General features: G+C 35.6%; 1 protein-coding gene across 8 annotated transcripts in view; it reads right to left on the reverse strand.

The window, feature by feature from the left end:
• TNNI3K (TNNI3 interacting kinase) overlaps positions 1–20070 on the reverse strand; it is a 304917-nt gene that overhangs the window by 165682 nt on the left and 119165 nt on the right. For all 8 annotated transcript variants that reach the window (XR_013411799.1, XR_013412320.1, XR_013412556.1 and 5 more), the window contains 6 exon segments: positions 10704–10790; positions 10093–10149; positions 9042–9134; positions 8898–8955; positions 8577–8771; positions 7758–7862 (listed from right to left, as the gene is read on the reverse strand). Coding sequence is in view for 5 of the 8 variants with exons in the window: in NM_001204800.3 (NP_001191729.1) it covers positions 7758–7862; positions 8577–8771; positions 8898–8955; positions 9042–9134; positions 10093–10149; positions 10704–10790 (595 nt within the window). In the remaining 3 variants the exon portion in view is untranslated.

Consider the following 20070-nt stretch of genomic DNA (forward strand, 5'->3'; position numbering starts at 1 on the left):
GCATCCATTGTATATTATGAATTAACTTTTCTTCTATGTACTCCCAATAATAGTGATTATTTCTCATGCTGAGGAGATTTGAAAATCCTCCCTGAACTCACCCTCTGTGGAGCTGACTTCTCTCTTCTAGTTTTAAAAGGCTGGAAGCATTACAAGAACACATGGAAATGTGTATGTTTATATGGGCATTTATATATAAATGTGTACACTTATATGTGCATTGATATAATAGTGAATTCAAAAGACAGAGATCCAAAGACCCATGGTACCTATGACATAGAATAGGTACAAAGATCTAGCAGTTTCCATGGGAGTTGTGTTATATGGGCTAGGCTCCTCGGGAGCAAATTACTTAGAATTCATGGGTGATATCAGAAAGTTCCCAGGAGTGTAGAATCTACACAGATAGCCAAAACAGAAATAAAAGTTTTAATATCAGACAACTGCAGTGCACACTGCCGTTCATGTGGGTATTCAAGGCTATAAACCCCAGAAGAATACAGAATATGTACACATATATATGAATCCTTCTCTATATGTGTATCTATTCTATATAATTCTGTATTATATGGGTATAAAGTACTCACATAAACCATGTGCAATATAATTGTCCGGTATTGAAATTTTTGTATCTGCTTTGGCTACTTGTGAAGACTCTACACTCCTAGGGAACTTTCTAGTGCCATTCATAAATTAGAAGTTATTTTCCCTGGAGGAGCCTTGTATAGTACAACTCCCATGGAAACTGCCAAATCTTGGGACCTATTCTGTGCCATAGGTACCATGGGTGTGTGGATCTCTGTCTTTGACATTCATTACTGAATAAGTAGATACGCACATGTATGAATGAATGAACAATTAGACTGACTTTAGGGTGACGATTTTGAAAACATTTGGAGTTACATTGTGACTTGATTCCCTACTATTCCCACTTTACTCTGTCAGCAGAGAAGAATGAAGTTATATGGCAAATGATTAAGAAGAATAATTGACATCAGACAAAAATGTGATTCTCAACCTTGCCTAGATATTGGAATAACTTGAAGTGCTCTCTCTCCAAATATGATACGTGGGCTCTAAGCCTGGAGATTCTGATATAATCAGCTTCGAGATTTTCTTAAAGTTCTCTTAGAGACTCTGTGCAGCCAAAGTTGAGAACCACTGCACTAAAACAATGTTTCCTCGCCTAGATCATAAGAATTAATTGGTAGTCTTGTTTAAATTGTAGATTCTCAGGCCCAATGTAAGACATTCTGAGTCAGTCCCTTCAGTGCCTTTGAATCTTTTTTTTTTTTTTTTTTTTTTTTTTTAAATGAAGGCCCCCAAGTGATTCTTCAGGAAAGTTTGTAAATGCCTCCTTAGGCTCTAAGCTCTGCTAGAAAAAGTGTTATGATCTGTTATTCTCACCTGTATCCCTGGGGCATAGCATAGACCCTAGATCATATTGTGCATTCAATAAGCATTTTATATTATTTAATTAAATGACATTTTTAAAGTGCAAATGAGTAAAAAGAATTGATAAAATTTAAAATGCCACTTGTGATGACTGGTTTTATACTAGAGAATCACAGATACAGGGCTGTTAAGGATTTCACGAGTTTTAATGGGTTCTCTTGCAGGACTTTTATAAGTATGGTAATACAATCAGTTAATTGGTCTGCATATGGGTATTCAGAAGTCTCCTGAAGATGATATTTGCCAATGGATGCAAAATTCTTTCTGTATAAGCACTTATTAGAAAAGTCACAAGTTAAAGAAATAGCTGGGAGAGGGATTCTGTGACATGGAATTTCAGGAACACAAAATTAGAAAATTAATGATTTGCTTATTTTACTTAATTGTTGTGTTTTCTTACATGCAGGAATTTTATATTTTGCATTCAACTGAGAGGCAAATGCATATGTCAAATTAAAAGCAACTATTACAATTTTCTATCAATAATATTTTTCTTTGGCACTTCCTAAAATCTTCACTATTTTAGTTAAATGTCATCTTCAAAATTAAGATTCTTTTAGCTCATAACAGCTCTGTCTTTTTAAATTACCTATCATTTGTCATTGGAAAGTTGGCTATTTTAAAATTATCACTCATTATTTTCCTTTATACCCACCAGAATAAGCTGACAGTCAAAAACAGTGAATCCTTCTCAGATCCAGACCCCAAACTAATTAGTTATATCATATAAAAAAATCTCTGTACGTATGAGAATATTGTTGTAACCCTTCAATGGGTTCTCATTGACTGGTGCCTAGATAAATTTGATTTATCAAGACAGGGGAGAATTGCAATAGAGAAAAGTTTAATTCACGCACAGCCAGCTGCACAGGAGAGAAGAGTGTTGTTATTACTCAAATCAATCTCCTCAAAAATGTGGGGATGAGATTGTTAAGGAAAACCTCGTGGGTAGGGGTCTGAAAGTGGGGAATGCTGATTGGTTGGGTTGGAGATGAAATCATAGGGTGTCAAAGCTGTCCCCTCGGTGCTGAGTCAGTATCCTGGGGACAGGAGACCAGATGACCCAGTTTATTAGTCTGGGTGGTACCAGCCGAGTCATCCTGTACAGCATCGGCAAAATACCTCAAGCACTGATCTTAGGTTTTGCAATAGTGATGTTATCCCCAGAAGCAATTTGGGGAGGTTTCGAATCTTGCAGCCTCCAGCTATGTGATTCCTAAACCATTATTTCTAATCTTGTGGCTAATTTGTTAGTCCTGTGAAGGCAGTCTAGTCCCCAGGCAGGAAAGAGGTTTGTGTTGGGAAAGAGCTATAATTGTCTTAGTTTCAAGTTCCTCCCAAAGTTATTTTGGACTATGTCCAGGAATGAACAAGAACAGCTTGCAGGTTAGAAGCAAAGTGGAGTCAAGTCAGATCTTTCAGTCATAATTTTCTCAGTTATACTCTTTGCAAAGGTGGTTTTAATTGTGGAGTGTTTTTCCATCCCCAATATTAAAGGGAACAAATGAGGGATTAAGAGTAATAAAAAATGCATTTTGTATGGTGCTTCACAGTTTATAAAATGATTTCATATACATATTTCATGTGAATGTCATGTGCACCTTGTGATGGAGGTTATCACTATTTAATTCCTTACAGTGTTAATATAACATATATAATACTATATATTTATACAAGGAGAATACCATATATTTGATCCATGTATGTTTGCAGTGATGTTTCTGCTTCAATCTCCAACAATTTGAAAAATATACTTTTCCAAGAAAAACACACAGCTTCTAGTATTAAGTAAAAAGCTTTAAATCCTTTAAGCTATAAATAATGACTAGCAAGCTCAAATGCCACAAAATGAATGTATATATTAGGCCAAATATAAGTTGGTAGGTGGTGGGGTCTACAGCAAATTAGAGAGGTGCATTCCTGCTTGAATTATGAACATTTTCAAAATATTTAAAGACTATGGGCCAAACAAAACCTATCTGCATGCTTTCTATGCAACATCTGTTCCACACCAGCAGAACATGGAGTGTGAAAGAAGAAATAAAGCAGGAACACAGAAGCATAAGACGATGATATGAGAAATTGTTTGGGTCACAGGAATTGACTTTTTAAAAGACTAAAGTACAGAGAGTAAGGTTGATAAATATTGCTGATGCCCATTCAATATCATCAATATGCTCCTTCTATCTCTCTCCTGACATGGTTTTGCTGTTGTTGTTGTTACAGTGGAAGATACAGAATACTACAGACTTAGTCTCTTTAGTCAGTTTCCTTGTCTGTAAAACGGAAATAATAATAACTGTCCCCTAGAGTTGTGTGGTTAAATGAAAGCATGACAAAGGCTTAGCAAAGCTCCTTTCATATTGTGATAAATAAATGGTAGGTATTATCATTATCATCATTTCCATTGAAAATAACTACTTTCTTACTCCTTCCTTGAACTTTTCCTTAGTGTATATACTTGGCCCTCTAAATCTGCAGGTTTCACTTCTGTGGATTCAACTAACCATGGATCAAAAAAAATGTTTAAAAGATTGTGTCTGTATTGAAGACGTATAGACTCTTTTTCCTTTGTCATTATACCCTAGACAATACAGTGCAAGAACTATTTACATAGCATTTACATTGTACTAGATATTATAGGTAATCTTGCAATGATTTAAAGAACAGGAGAGGATGTGCATAGGAAATATGCAAATGCTACAGTGATTAATACCAGGGACTTGAGCATTCTCAGACTTCGGTATCCTTGAGAGGTCCTGGAACCAATCTCCTGCAGATACCAAGGGACATTTACTGAAGATCAAAATTAACTTTCAGAACTGGAAGGTAAAACCCTCAGTTGGCTTTGCTTGCCATGGGAAAAACAGAGTTCTTTTTTTTTTTTTTTTCGCTCAAATAATTGCAACAACCACAAACTCAAATATAAAAGTGCCCTATCCTGTGGGCTCAAACATCCTTTTCCCTTTAAAATTATAAAAGTTATTGGGCAAGTTGGATGCTATACACAAGTAGTCATACTTACACCAATTAGGTCATTGCTTTGTAAAATGACATTCATAGAAATGCCACAAGAATTTGGTTCAGTTAAAAAATATTAATTAGACATTTTCTCTGTGTAAGACACAATGCTCGGTTCAGAAAATGTGAGATGAAGAGAGCAGTCTCTGACCCTGAAACCCTGATTTGTCCAGGCTAATGGGGAATATAAAAGTATAAACATACCATGTCAATACAAATGCAAATAAGTGTACGAGTTTCCCAATCTCTGATGTGCATCTTTCTCTCTACTTCTTTGAGTGAGACTTTCCAGGTACTATGCTAAAGCAGAGGTTAGTATGCTGTGAAAACCCTGAGAAAAGATTAATGCCTGTTCTTCAAACTCTACATTTAGCTCCACATACGCTAAGAAGCATTCTACTCCACTTTCATCTTTGACTTATTTGAAATCCTCTGAAAGTCACTATTTCATCATTTTGACCCTTAGTTATTTTCTATATAAAGTGGAACTTGAGTTGCTTTCTGGGTATATGTCTTATACAGCCAAGTAGTGCAGTAAGCTCTCTGAGGGAAAGGACCCAGGCTCTTTTGAGCCATGTACAATGCTACATATGCATGCATCTGAAAAACAATGTTTTGCTGTTGCTACCAGATTAAAGATTGATAGAAAATGGTCTACAAATAATTGATACAATAGTTTTGGACTCTGTCATAATGAAGGTACCTACAAAATGGTGTTTCATACAATTTTAAAACTTTTTGATGCAATTAAGCATTTAGGTTAGATTAGAGGCAACACAAATTGTAGATATAAACCTATATTGGCTATATAGTAAATGTTCTGTTTTTATTTTAATCAACATTTATATTTTTGGTCCTGCCCAACAACTGGTGGTAACAACTTGCACATAACTCACAGGGCAACAGAATATATAATGGCCCCACAAATGAAGAGTTACAGCTAGAGAAAACTTGCAATGATTACTTATTGCAATGATTACTCATTTGTTTTAACACCATGTGCAACAATGTTTGGGATGGAAAGATAATACTCTTAAAACACAAAATCATCAGTTTATATTATGCTAATTTATCATCTAAATCTGTTTCTGAAACAGTTAAATGTTTGTTAACATAAATGTTTGGTTTGAAATTAAGAAAGGTAAAGAACTAATAGCTAACAATTAAGAAATGACTTTTATGTGAAAACTAGTAAATAATTACAAATAGATTGAGACTTATATATGTTTACATTCAATATCTAAGATTCTGCCACTCACGTATCTGATTTATCTCCCCAATCTTTCATATCTATCTGAGAAGAGAAAAATAGCTGAGGGCAGTCTAAGCAGTATGAGCAACACAAAATTTATCAGGCCCAGAGAGACATGAGCATGGGACTTTAGTCATGTCTCCAATCTCCATTCCCCTGGGGCAATAATGTAAAGACATTTTGTTACTGACTAGCTGTGTTACCCATTATCTTTATGTTCCTATAATTTTTGATTAAAGAACAAGGTATAGTCAATCAAAAGCTTATATTATTTTAATGTAAATTCTTGGTAAACAACTTAAAAACTGCTTTTTCTTAAAAACTAACTTGTAATCACTGCTAATGGGAGATGTATTCAGGACAACTTGAATCCATGCTCATGAGTAATGATCCTTAAGCTCTGAGCTTGAATAAACTCTGTATTTTGTTATTTAAAGTTGACATGCCTCTTCCTTTCATTTCCACTGCCACTAGTGAAATTCTGCTTTTCATTACTTCTTATCTAGATTACTGCAACAACTGCCTCACTAGTTTCTTGACTTTCCCTTCAAGTTGATATTTTACCAGATGCCAGATTAATCTTTCAGTAATATAGCTCCAAATTTGTGATTTTCAGCTCAAACATCTTCATTGTCTCCTTACAGAAAAAAAATCTGAAATACCTTAGCAATAGCATTCACTGGTGTCTGTGCTCTTGTTCTATTTTTCTATACTTTTTCCCAATTGTCCACTTCATACATTATACACACTACATACATTTATACACTCTGTACACTAAAATGAAACTACAGTTCCTATATATACCTTTAACTTTCTAATCTCTATGATTTTATTAATGTCTTCCATAAGCCTATAGGATGCTCTTCCAAACTCTACCTGTCTTTCAGGACCAAGCTCACATGTCATCCCTTCCATAGAGTTGTCGTTAGAATCCACAGAAGCAATTAATATTCTTGTTCCTGAAATTTTTGTACTATATCTTGTATATAACTTATTATTTTATACCTAAAATGCATTTAGGTAAGTATTTTTCTCCTCTACATAGAGTGTGAAAACTCCTTAAATGTAGTGTATGAACATCCCAGTTTGTGAGCTCTACTGTGCTGGAAATAGTCTTTAAACATAGATGTTCAAATAGTTGTTGACCAAATGACTGACTAGAGTAATTAATATTTAGTAGTTTCAGAACTGTAAGGCCTTTATAAAGGACTATATACACAATTTATCTGAATCTTATTGATTATCATAAAATGAAAGCGATTGATGTGGAATAATCTGACTTGCTTCATAAAGTAAATCAGTGTTTGTCCAACTATTCTCTACAGCACCTTTGGACTTCCACAGAGGTGGCGCAGGAATCTCTCTCCTTAGCAGTGGGAAATGGGAAGTAAATAGAGTTTTCTCCTCCCCACTTTACCTTCACCCAACACTGCTCCATTTTGTATATTGGCCTTTCCTATAGGACTTTACTCAGAGAAAGTTTTCACCATTTAGGAAAAGTTTTGAGATCCCTTGGGGTTCCACCACTAACAGTCTGATTTCATATTTGCTTCACACGAAATCCTCTTTACCTGATAACTAGGTAAATAAGCTGTTGTGGTTAAGCTGAATTTACTAATATAAAAATACAAAAATGGTAGCACAAAGTACGTTTCAGATAATTTTATATCAGGAGCTACTCCAACACTTCACTTTATAGGAGACATATCATTTTTTAATAGCCATTTAGCTCACTGCTTGATCTGACCTTACTGACCTGGGAACTAGTTAGCTGATGCATCTTACAGATATTACTATATTTGTGAATATTCTTCATAGATTTAAAAGATCCCTGAGAAGCAGTTATATAGCTTTCTACTCCTTAAAAGACAATGACAAAACTTTCTATCACCTAAGCTTATGGTAGCCTGTCCTCTTACCCACAGAGCACCCTCATCTGCAATAAGTCTAAAATGTATCTTCACTGAAATCTGTCTTAAACTCACAGTTAGTTATACCCTTCTGAGTTCATTATTTAGGATAAAAATACCTGTTCAAGTCACGATGTATAATTGGCTGTGTCAAGTTGTGAAGGTACTCCATGCCTTTGGCAACATCTACTGCAATAATTAATTTAGACTGCAAATCAAGAATCCTACAATTTAAAAATAGATTTAACAAAGACGAAATGGTCAAAACGAATAACAAAAAAGCAAATGATGTGTGAGAGTTGTTATTTTGTATAATCTTAACCATTTTTTCTTTCTTGAGGGTTAAGCTAGAAATTCAACAAATCTGAAAAAATAGCTTTCCTACATCAGAAAATGCTTAATTATGAATCAGTTAAGATACACGGTATCTCTTGTTTAAGATATTATACTTGGTTTTATAATTTATTTATAATACTATACTTAATTTCTTTGTAATATTGTAAAATGAAATCCATTTTAATCACTGAATGAAACTACATTCTAATTACTATATGCATAAACTCAGGAAGTGAATTCATATTGGATTTGTGCAAGATCACTTTTTTTAAACTTTATTTTATTCTGAGCTTACATATATCTTCTTTATCAGTATTTCAAATTTAGCCTAATTATTTTAAGCTCCAGTTTCCAATTTAAATTCCTTAAATTTGTTATCTTCAACTGAATTTCTGTTAAGAAAGCACAGAGTATTTCTATTCATTGAAAGATAATTATTAGGCATAAATTATTAGCAATATTAAAAATGCCACACTTGCTAGCAGCACTCAGATTTCAAAAGGTGAAGGCTCATCCAATGAAAAAGCCTCTGAAGTATTGCAAGAGTAATTCCAAAATTCTAATGGTATGTCCAAGGATAAATCAGAACAAAAGACCCATACCTTTTCTGCTCATGAAGGAGGGAGAACAGAGAACCCCCTGATATGTATTGAGTGACAATGGCAAACTGGCTGGGATCATTCAAGCAAGCGCCCACAAACTGAATTACACAGGGATGATTGAGCTGGCAGAGAATGGACACCTCTCGGCAAAACATATCCACATCTGACTTGGAGCAGTAGGTATTGGCTCGATAACTGGAAATGGCAGCAACGGAAAATTCTCAGTAAACAGATGGATCCAAACAAGGGGCTTGCCATGCATATGCTTTTCAAAGGTCACAATTTCACCTGGATGCTAATTTTTTTCATTTGCTTGCTTACCGTTTTATAGCCACTATTTTATTTCTGCATCGTCCTTTATATACTTTCCCAAAAGAACCTACAATTGTTTAAAATAAATAAATAAACACATATTAACTTGAACTCATTCAACTAAACCAGACCTTTATTTTTTTTTTAAGTTACCTGAGCCGATAATCTCATGGAACTCAATTTCTGAGAGCTGAAGATGGAAATGTGAAGGCAATCCTGCTCTTAGGAGGAGAATATCTGCCTTCTCTGCAAATAGAAATTGTCATTTTATTTTTTAAGGTGAAAAGCTCACATGTGGATGTGTATACACATGCATATATATGTTTAACTAAAAACATAATTTCCTAATAACATCTAATTTTAAATTTTCCAACTGTAATTGACTATTTGAAGATGCTAAAACCTTAACCAAAATGATCCCTGCCCCGCTGCATTAAAATCACGTTAGTTCTACGTCTTGATTACTCACTCCTTGTTACCAGTGCTCAGGGTTTATTCCTGATCTGATCACCAACCAGCTTGCCTGCATGACATGGCAACCCTGGAGTCCAGTCCATATCACATTATGAGAAAGGTTCTGATCTGGTAACTCTCTTCGGTCTATTCCAATAGGCTTAGCCAAATATCCATAAACTAATCTCAAAGGGATGCCAATTAAATGACAGGAAATAAGCCTATGAATTATTCTAGGAAACACTAAGAAAAAAAATACTGTTAAAAGACTTTAAATTCCAAATAGTTAAATATATATTTACATTCGAATCAAAGTTTTTACTTTCCTGGTCCAATGTTATTCATCTCTGTGTGAAGCATACATTCAAAAAAGGTCCCAAAATATTACTTATTGGGGATATTTTGAAAAATAATATATATTTTTCATACATGTTTTCTAGCCCCAATTCTTCTTAAAGAAATATTAATATTTATAATTCATTTTTATAAAAAACAGAAACATCTAAACAGTCCTGTGAGAATTTGATTTTTCTTTAATAGTCATGTGAAATTCTCACTGTTATTATATCTTCATGCACTGAAAGGAAATAAAAGGTAAGGTTAATTATGAAAAGAATGGTCTGTCGATAATATTTGTTGTGCTTGTAAAATAGTCATCATTTGTAATATGTAAGACAAAATTGAACGTTATATTTGAAGCAATAGTTATCCTTAGTAATGAAATATAACAATTGTCCCAGATTTGTAGTACCTTTTGTCATGCTTTTAATCTTCCCCAAGGGGGATGGAACAGACACATAGGAGCCATCTAGAAATTAAATTATATAATAGAGTTGAAAGTAGCAATCAGTTTTTTTCTACATAAAAGTTCAACATTATAAAAATAAGCAGGTGACAAAACCAAGTAAAACTATCGCTTCAGGCCCAAATCTTTCTCTGGATACTGAAATTGTACTGCAAGTGTTTATTTAGAAAGTACATAAAAAGATTTTTCAGAAAATCCAAGTTGTAGCAGACTCTAGCAGATTTGTGTCTGGATATGAGTATTCAGTAATAGATTACTGAAATGGAAAACAACTGCTCTCAGCTTATCCAGGCCTTCCTAGTCGTGCACAAGCCTCATAAACATCCAGTCTGGGAAATGTTAAACTTGGAGGAGCTGCAGATTGGTGAGTTAGAAAATAGCTGAAATGGAGGCTTCTTTACGTTCAGCCTCTCCCAGACATAAGGTTACTTAAAATAAATCTAATCTGACATAGGCTATTCCCTCCTCCCTAGCCCCAGAATGATAGTAACAGAAACACAGGTTTACCTTTAGGCACAATATTATACAACAATGAAAACTGAGTAAGAAAAGGGTACCTCCTCCAGGCTGAGAATATTCATTACAGAGCAATTCATCTTGCGGTCTCTTATAATGCTTCAGGAGTGTGACAATGGCATCATTCCCTTTATGAAAAGATACAACGAATAAAGAGTCCTAAATTTTGTTTAAGTTATTCAGTCTACTCTCAAATCCAAAAATTATTGGAAGTAGCTTACAACATAGGACAAATCATGAGAAATAATGTATTGCAATAGAAATTTAGTTCATTCATTCTTCGGTTCAAAATAATTTCTTAAGACTACCATATGCGAAGCACTCTGTCAGGCACTCTACTGGGTACAGGTACTGGTGACGCAGTGAACAAAGTGACTATGGTCTTACCCTTAAGAAGCTTACAATGTAGTTGAACAAATAATCGGCAAAATGATGAGAATTTCTAAATAAGGCAATACTAAGTACTATGGGAGTATATAATAAGGGCACGATTGAAAGGGCAAAAAGTACATGTCGTAACCAGGAAAGAGAGATGTATTTGCTGTGATTGAGCAGTACATTTGATTCAGAATTGCAGTATTAGGATAATTTACATAGGTTTTCAGAGACAGCTGGCTGCCTGCCAATAGTTGTACTCCTCTTTCACAGGGTGATTTTGTCACTGGGAATGACTGCCCACCCAGTGACATTTTCCTATGTATCTTGCATCCAACTGTGGCTTTGTGACATATTTTCATGAAGGGAATATGAGCAAAAGTGAAGTAACCTCCAGGTCTGTGCCTTAAGAAACAAGTGAACCTTCTCTACTCTTCCCATTTGCTGGCTAGATGCAGAAGGCTCCGAGGCTCTGAGGGTTGAAGAAAGCCATCCAGATGGGCAGAAATGCCCACCCTGGAGTCCTATATGAGAAATACTTTTCTATTATAACACCACCAACATTCTAGGGTTTACTAGTTACACTAGGGGCTTATTATTGTGAAGGATAAAAAATGTCAAATGATCCTCTGAGTAATGCAATGTTTTTCAATAAAATTAAACTTCGATACTGTTTTAATGCATTCACTACAAAAATAATCTATGAAGCGAATTTACAAAAGAGAAAAACAGCCAACCTTAAAGATCTTGCCACAGGATTTGTGAAATACAACAGAGCTCATTGTAAAACTGGCAGACTTAAGGAATTGAAAAAGCATAAATACTTATCCATCACAAAGGATCTGTAGTTAACATGAATTAAGCATATACCTAGCTTATATAGCGAGTATATGCTGAGATTTGCTTTCCTTTCAAATTTTCCCTTCCCCAAAAACTTTAAATGAACAGTGCATTCAAGATTATGAGGTGGAAAAATTATGGTATTTACAAGCACGAAAAGCTTTTCCACAGGCAACAAGGCTAAGATTCTTCGAGAGAGAAAAAAAAAAAAGAAAAAAAATGCATTGTGATTACAATTGCTAAAACAGGTAGCAAAACTTAAATCTACATAGTTGAAAAACTAGTGTCCATATTCTTAATCATCTCCAGCTTTCTATTCATGACTGGTGGATCTCCAATTTTCTCAAATCATAGACATAAGTTATAATGAAATAATGTGGGAGGCAGTCCCATTGGCATTCTTTCTTTGAACCGTAGTGAGCTCACAATCAGGGAAACCTTAAGATATTAAGGACATTAGCCAACAAACACATTTCTACAGGAAGCACCTAATAGGCAGAGAGAATAGATAATGTAGTAGTCCCAAGATGGGAGCAAACATACCATGTTTAGAGAATGAAAGAAGGCCAGTGTGGCTTCACAAGCAAGGATGAGAGTGGTATCAGATTTGGTTGGAGAGGTAGCCAAGTGTACTTCACGTGGACTAGTGCTTCTCAAACTTTTTACTATGTATAAGAATCACTTGGAGTGCAAGTTCAAACTGATTCCTGAGCCCCATCCCAATAGATTACGATTGAAAAAGTCTGTAGTAGGGGCTGAGTGTTGCGTTTCTAACAAGGTCCCAGGTGATGCTCATCAGCAATCTGCACTTTGACTATGACTGATGTAGAGCTTTACAGGTAAGGATAAGGAAATCAGATTTTCGTGTCGTGTAGGCAAGATGGGGAGCTGCTGAAGCATTTTAATTAGTTAAAGGATGTGATTTGTTTTACTTTTTAAAAAGATCCTCACCTACAGGTTAGAAATGATAATCCACCCTTGTAAGATTGTTTTAAAAATTACCTAAGATGATGTATGTAATATGCCTTACAGGTCTAACACATCAATGTGCCTTTTGGGTCTTGTCACTGCTTTTTCACTTTACTTTTTGCCCCAAGAATTGTAGGTGAACTTGGAAACTCCTTTTTGGAACTTCAGATGAATCTTCTAAATACCAGTCTATTCATTTTCTATTGCTGCTATTGCCAGTTATGAAAAACATAGTGACTTGAACAACACAAATTTATTATAACATAATTCAGGAGGTCAAAAGTCCAACATGGTTTTCTCTGAGCTGAAATCAAGGTGTCAGCAGGACTGCATTTCTTTCTAGAGGGCTTAGGAGATAATTGGTTTCCTTGACTTTTCCAAGTTTTAGAGGCCACCCACATTCCTTGGCTTGTAGCCCCCTTCCTATAGCTTCAAAGCCAGCAATGGTTGGCTTAGTCCTCATATCATATTACTCTGACCTCTGCTTCTGCCCCCCTTTTCCATATTACAATGAGCCCACTAGGATAATCCAGGATAATCTATCTCTTAAAGTCAGCTAAATAACAACCTTGATTCTTCCCTATGTAAGGCAGCCTACTTACAGTTCCAATGAACAGGACCTAAACATTTTTGGCGGGGGGCATTACTCTACCTCCTTGATTTTTCCCCATGTGAGGTAGCCTGCTTACAGTTCCAGTGAACAGGAACTGAACATCTTTGAGGCGGCATTACTCTACCTACCACATCCAGTTTCATGAAGATTTCAGTGTGCCTGTGTCTTGCTTGTGTGTTGGTACTGCCTGCTGTTGAGCGTTTCCTTTTCTTGCTTTGGTGGCCATTTTAACCTCAGGATAAAAGTAGTTCTACAGACCAGAAATTCCTTTGGAATTAAAATTTGGCCGACTGCCTTGACTCACACCCCATTGTTTTGTGAGGCTGAGATGGGGGGATTGTTTGAGACCAGGAGTTGACTGGGCAACATAGCATGACCCCTATTTCTAAACAAAAATTTTTTTAAATTAGTGGGACATGGTAGCATCTGCCCGTAGTCCCAGCTACTGGGGAGACTGAGGTAGGAAAATCTCTTGAATCCAAGAGTTCAGGATTGTAGCAAGCTATGATCACACCATTGCACTCTAGCCTGGGCTAGACCTGGGTGAGACCCTGTCTCTAAAATAATAGTAATAATAATAATAATAATAATAATACCCCTCATCTGTTCCTTCCTAGATTCACAGATTCTAAGGTTGTTTTTTTTTTTGTTTGCTTGTTTGTTTTCCTCCCTTCACACTCTTTGATCCCACATTAATAGGACCTATAGTGCTTTTGGAATCTTCCTTTTACTTAGTTTGGTCTTCAAGCGTTTGGGCCCAGGAAAAACACAAAAACAAAAACTTTTTCTTATTTTTGTTTTTCCTAGGAGAGACTTCTTGGCGGAATAAAAACAACCCAAACCCCTAGCATTTACTCAAGCATAACAAAGCTTAATTCACAGAACCCACCTTCCAGTCTATCTCAGCCCCTCTATAGAACTGACATCAGCTAACAGACGAGACGGCCTCATGCTTTCCCCAGTGAAGCAGAAAGTTGCATCCTGAATCCTGAGTGCCTGTGTGAGTTAGTGATCACACCCTTGATGTTACCTTTCATTTCAACAGCTCTCTTGGCTCCACTTGCTCTGAGCAGTTTTCATTTCCTGCCAGCACAGTGGCACAATTTGCTGGCATTTTCTTTGGAATGCTTTTCATCAAGAGCCTAATGAGTGCCTGGATTCTGGCTGATGATAAGCATGAGGCTGCCAGGGAAATGCCAAGAGGCCCCCTCAGCTCTGGAAGGCATCTCCGCCTGATTTCCCACCTCCTGCTAACTGTGGGCTAAGGCACCCACGTATAGGAAATTTTCCATGACTAGAACTGCTCAGACAAGCCACTAAAGTACATGCAAAGAAACCCGAAACCCCCTAAAGCCCAGCTCCTGGACACTTGGCCACAAGGAGTTAAGCAGAAAAATAAACCTTAATGGAGCTCACTAAATGGACTTGTTAAGCCAAACTCTCGATAATGGATACACCCAGATAACCAAGGCACACTAATGGAATACCTCCAGAGATAATCAAACTTCTACTAATTAAATAAAATGTTTTCCTATATCTAAGAATTTACTATCTACACCCAAGCATTTTACCAAAATAGAAGGTTGCTATGTTATTAGCCTAATGCAGCTCTAATGATGATCTGCGCTTTCCGGGTATTATTCACGGGAGCACCTGAGGGTTTTGGCAAATGTGATTCCTCTCCCAGCTTGAAATCTCTTTCATTTCCTGCTCCTCACTCTTCCAGTCCTGTGTGTATTCTCCAAATTCAGTCCTTTCCTTTTAATTTGTCTGCTTGTGTTCCTTTACTTCTTATATTTTGTGTGATTTCTCCCCTTCTTAAATCTTCTTTGCTTTCAACTTTCTTAATAGTTATTTTAAAACCTAGATTTTGTTTAAGATGACAAGTCAATCCAAGAGACTGTTACAAAGACGGTTTAATATCTACATCATGGTCATATATACAACAGATGCTTTACAATTATTTAAGAAGGGAAGTACGATTTATCTCCCTATAAGGTTGTCTATCTGTCCCCCACAATTTTAACTTAAAAACAATGAAAGCTGATTCTAACCTCTTGCTATGAGAATATTTTAAGAACTAGATCTGGAGATTAGTGGTAAATGATACCAGTACTAAGATCTCCATGATATGGTGACCCAGAGGCCCTTTGGGTTCATGGCTATGTAGAGAACATGGAGATTTAGTCTCAGTTACAGAAGGAATTCTCATTGACCTCATGTCCCACATGCCCAGGTCATCAAAGGAGCAGCCTGGGCCTTGCCTTTTACTTGGCCCAAATAATGAAACTTTCACAGCAATGATAAATTTGAGGCTTTGTTCAATATTTTAATATATCCCCTTCCCATTATGTTAAAAACTAGTTCTCCAGAAGCATTGAAAAGTGGAATCAGAGGGTAGCTTTGGACATTTGTCCTTCAATGGCTCATCTTCCTCCTGACCACCCTGGTCCCATACACTGTTCATTATTAGATCAGATGCAACAAAAATTTCTGACTTGCTACATCTTCTCATCACTTAAACATGAAAGATGTCCTAATTTTATATCACAGAGAGGGAACTCACATCACCTTTGACCCATTATTCTTGTCCCTTAATCAGCAGCCCCAGTAAGGATGTCACTAGTCCTTTACCTTAAGAGAAGAATCCACAGGCATGAAGAATGCTTTTGCCAAGATATTTTTATATCCAAACTAAATTATTTAGCTATCCTTTCTTTTTCTCTTTTTCTCATTCTGCCTTCCTTTCTGTTTTCTTTTCTTCTTCAAATATTCATTGTGCACCTATGAGGGGCGAGGTCCAATAACGTCTTCCCAGAGAGGCCTTCCCCTTCCATGATTACTCAATTTTAGATAGTATCCTTGAATTTTGTGTTCACCATTGCATTTCCTTTTTATTTTATTCATAGCACTTATTGTTAACCCATATTTTCTATTTGTTTTCTTGCTTGCAGCCTGTGTCTTCAAGTTAGAAATGCAAACTTTCTAATATCAGGGAAATATTATCTGTTTTACTGCTCCTAGCACAGTGTCTATCACACGTTAGGTTGGCAATACATTTTTGTTGCACAAATGAATGGTACTAGGTATGAGAGAGAGGGTTGAAGTAGAAATATTATTTACTCTTATATTCAATGCTATCTAGTGTAAAAAATATATAAATATGATTTCACTCAAATTTTATTTAGCCAAGCTCTAGGAATAAAAGGTACAAAATGTGAACATGTATAATGGTGACTCTTACAACAGTCTGGAAGAGTCAGGAGAGTTGAGACTGTCTTTCAAGCTCAACTTGAAAGATGAGGACAAACTGATTAAGCAAAAAGGTAGGAGAAAAGCATTCCAGCCAGAATAAAATTTTGCAGTTCCAATGCATGGAAAGAGGAGCTTTAGAACATTCTTTAAAATATTTTGCCTATTTATTTGAATATTAGGATTGTGCGGTTAATAAGGAACCTATGATATTTACAGAAATAGTTACAGAGACAACAGAAAAGTGGTAGTTAGTATTTCTTAGAATATCAACTCACCAGATGCCATGTAGTAGAACATGGAAAAGAATGTTATGTCTAAAATATTTTCCTCCTGTCTTTCTTATTGATTTCAACAAGCATGTATTGAACATCTATTAGGAGTCATCCACTGAATTCAAATTTTTGGAAGACAATGAATTAATGGCCCAAATGCTTGCTCTCAAGAAGTTTACAATTTGGTAAGAGGAGAGAGTGTTTCAGTTTAAAGTGGTAAACACAGAGATAGAGATGTGCACATAACAAAATAAAATATAAAGAAAGGATGTGTGTGCTAGACTGGAATGTCAGGGAAGACTTTCTAGAAATCTTCAATAAGACTAGGAGACTTCCATAAACTAAGTCTTGAAGACCAAGTGGTAATCATAAATTTAAAGAATGGGGTGACATGGGGAGGACAGAGAGGATATAAAAGCAGATTGGACTGTCATGAGAAAAGTCTTGGAAACATGAAATAACATGATATGTGTAGAGATGATGAGCAGTTTTATACTATTCCTATTAAGTGAATTGACACTGGCTCACAGGGCTAATTATGTGGATTTCCTAAGTTAATATATGTGAAGTATTTAGAACATGCATGACAGAGAGTGAACACTGAGTGAATGTTGGTGATCTAGTGAGTATGATGATGGTTGTGGCATCTGGGGTTGCCCATGTAACAGGAGTAAGAGGATATGAGGTTCAAGAGGCAAGAAGTACACAAGACGATAAAGTCTCTGTATGTTATGATATCAAGCTGAGACTTTTTCTTATGGGTGACAGTATATCAGAGAAAGGTTTTGGACTGGGGAATAATATGGCCTTATTTGCACCTTGAATATATCTCTGTCTACAGTTCGAAAATTTTAAAATGCTGAGGACAAAAAGGGCAGTTATGAGGTTATTAAAATGGATTAGAAAAAGTATTATGACGATCTGAACTAAAATAGTGATAGTAAAAAAAAGAAAAAAGGATGGATTAAAAATGTACTTATTAAACAAAATAAAGAAGACTTTTTGATTGAATGGATAGGATGTGTGCTGGGAGGAGAAGTTGAGGAGGAAAAGGTAATCAAGCATCATTCAAGATTTCTGACCTAAGTGACAAAGTGGATGGTAATACCATTAAATGGCTGATTGAATAAACGATACATAGTAGAAGAAACAGAATCATGAGGACAAAAAAAATGTTAAGTTCAATTTTGAACTTGTTGAGTTTTGCAGGGTCCTCAGATATCCAAGCAAAGAAATCAAGCAGTCAGTTGGTGTGGTAGTTTGAAAATATGATAACAAATTCTCTGACATTCCTCCTTGACCGTGGAGAAAAACCCTGCTGTAGGAAAGAGGCTTGCAAATTTGTGCTATAGTTTTAAAATATTGTTTTATATATTTGCATGCAACTACGCACATTAGAATAATGTCTTTGGATTACTTTCATAATATTTTGATTAGTTATTTTCAAAATCTCCTTTATTTTGCTTCAGTTCTGAGGCTTAAAATTAATGGTATAACTTGAGCCATAAATAAGAAATACCAATATAACAAAACACACACTTTTATATATGCAGGGATTGTCCAGAGGCGTTTGGCAAGAATATAAGCCCTTCATTAGAGGGTTTATAGTGGATGCCTATTATCCTAATATATCATAATTTCTAACTGTACACTAAAGCATGTTATAAATTAGGAAAGACCATGAAGTTTGGGAGTTAGGTGGATTCGATTGAATCTCTGCTCTGCATTTACCAATAATAGTTACTGCCATTCTTATTGAGACTCTGTTATGTGCAAAGCACTTAAATCTCATCCTTAAACCTCATCAGAATTCTGTAAAGTGGTTATTAATATCCTCATTTTGAATTTGAGGGTAAATGCTGAAAGAGGTTAAAGAACTTGCCTAAGGTCATTAAATAATAAGGATGGAGTTTTGGCTTAGATCTAATTTTACAGTGTGTTGGTAAGAGCTTGAATTCTACAATAAGACAGACCCCCTATTTGGTATTGACGCTGTACTCAACAACTGCATGGGTTGGGCAAGTGTGACTCAACAGCCCTAGGTCTTAATCTCTTTATCTGTAAAACAAAGATAATAACAATTTAAAGGGTTACTTTGATTAAATTATATATACATATACATGCATATGTAACAGATACTCAATGAACGTAAGTTCTCTTTTACTATCCATTTTAAGTATGTGAATTCTTACATTATTATATTTCAAAAAACATTTTTGTGAGTTATCTCCCTGCAATGATGAAGGTTCTTTCCATTCTAATGACAGTTGAGATTATTTTACTTATTTTTTAAAAGAGAGCAGCTAAACATGTAAGAAAATAACCAGTATACAAAAACAAAAATTCACACATAGATTCCTTACCCCAATCCACTCTTGCACACTGAACTAGTATCACTAAACTAAGTAACTAAACTTGAAATAGACAGGAATTCAATACAGAAAAAGCCTGGGAGTTCATAATCCATTGGTGAAAATTTATCAAATAATGTAATGTATCTCTCTCTTCTTACTTGTACTCCTCTCCCACCCTCATCTCTCAGTTATTTTTTTACTGTCTAAAAACTGTAGAAACTCATTACTGTAAGATTTCATTACTTTAAGAGAATACACTATAGTATGTTTACTACAAATAATTCACACAATACTACACTTGTCAAAAGGAATGAACAAAGTATATATCATGGTAGAGGAGCCTTGATTTTTATTGTTTTTGCTCACTTATTCACTAATTCTCCACCTCCAGCTTCTTGTCACTGTGAATTAGGCACCTTTGCCGTATACAAATATTGTATTCTGGGTAATTAGATACTGTGATAGGAGCCTCTGTGTATTACTTTAACTGGTGTCAGTACTGAAGTGAATAAGAAGTTTTTAGTTCTGTTTCAGTTTGGGTTATTTTCTGACCCTAAACAGCCTGATATAAAGGAGTGCTTTTCTTTGTCAAAGGCAGCCTTTTCAAATCTAACTGCCAAACACACTATTGAGCTATGTGTTCAATTCTAATTGGCTGAGATCTTTTCAATTTGGCAGTTTCATCTTTAATGCAATGGATGTAAGATTATGTGTAGGTCTTTTCAATGGG

The sequence above is a fragment of the Macaca mulatta genome, chromosome 1 (genome assembly GCF_049350105.2).
Source record: "Macaca mulatta isolate MMU2019108-1 chromosome 1, T2T-MMU8v2.0, whole genome shotgun sequence".
In the NCBI taxonomy this organism is placed as follows: Eukaryota; Metazoa; Chordata; class Mammalia; order Primates; family Cercopithecidae; genus Macaca; species Macaca mulatta.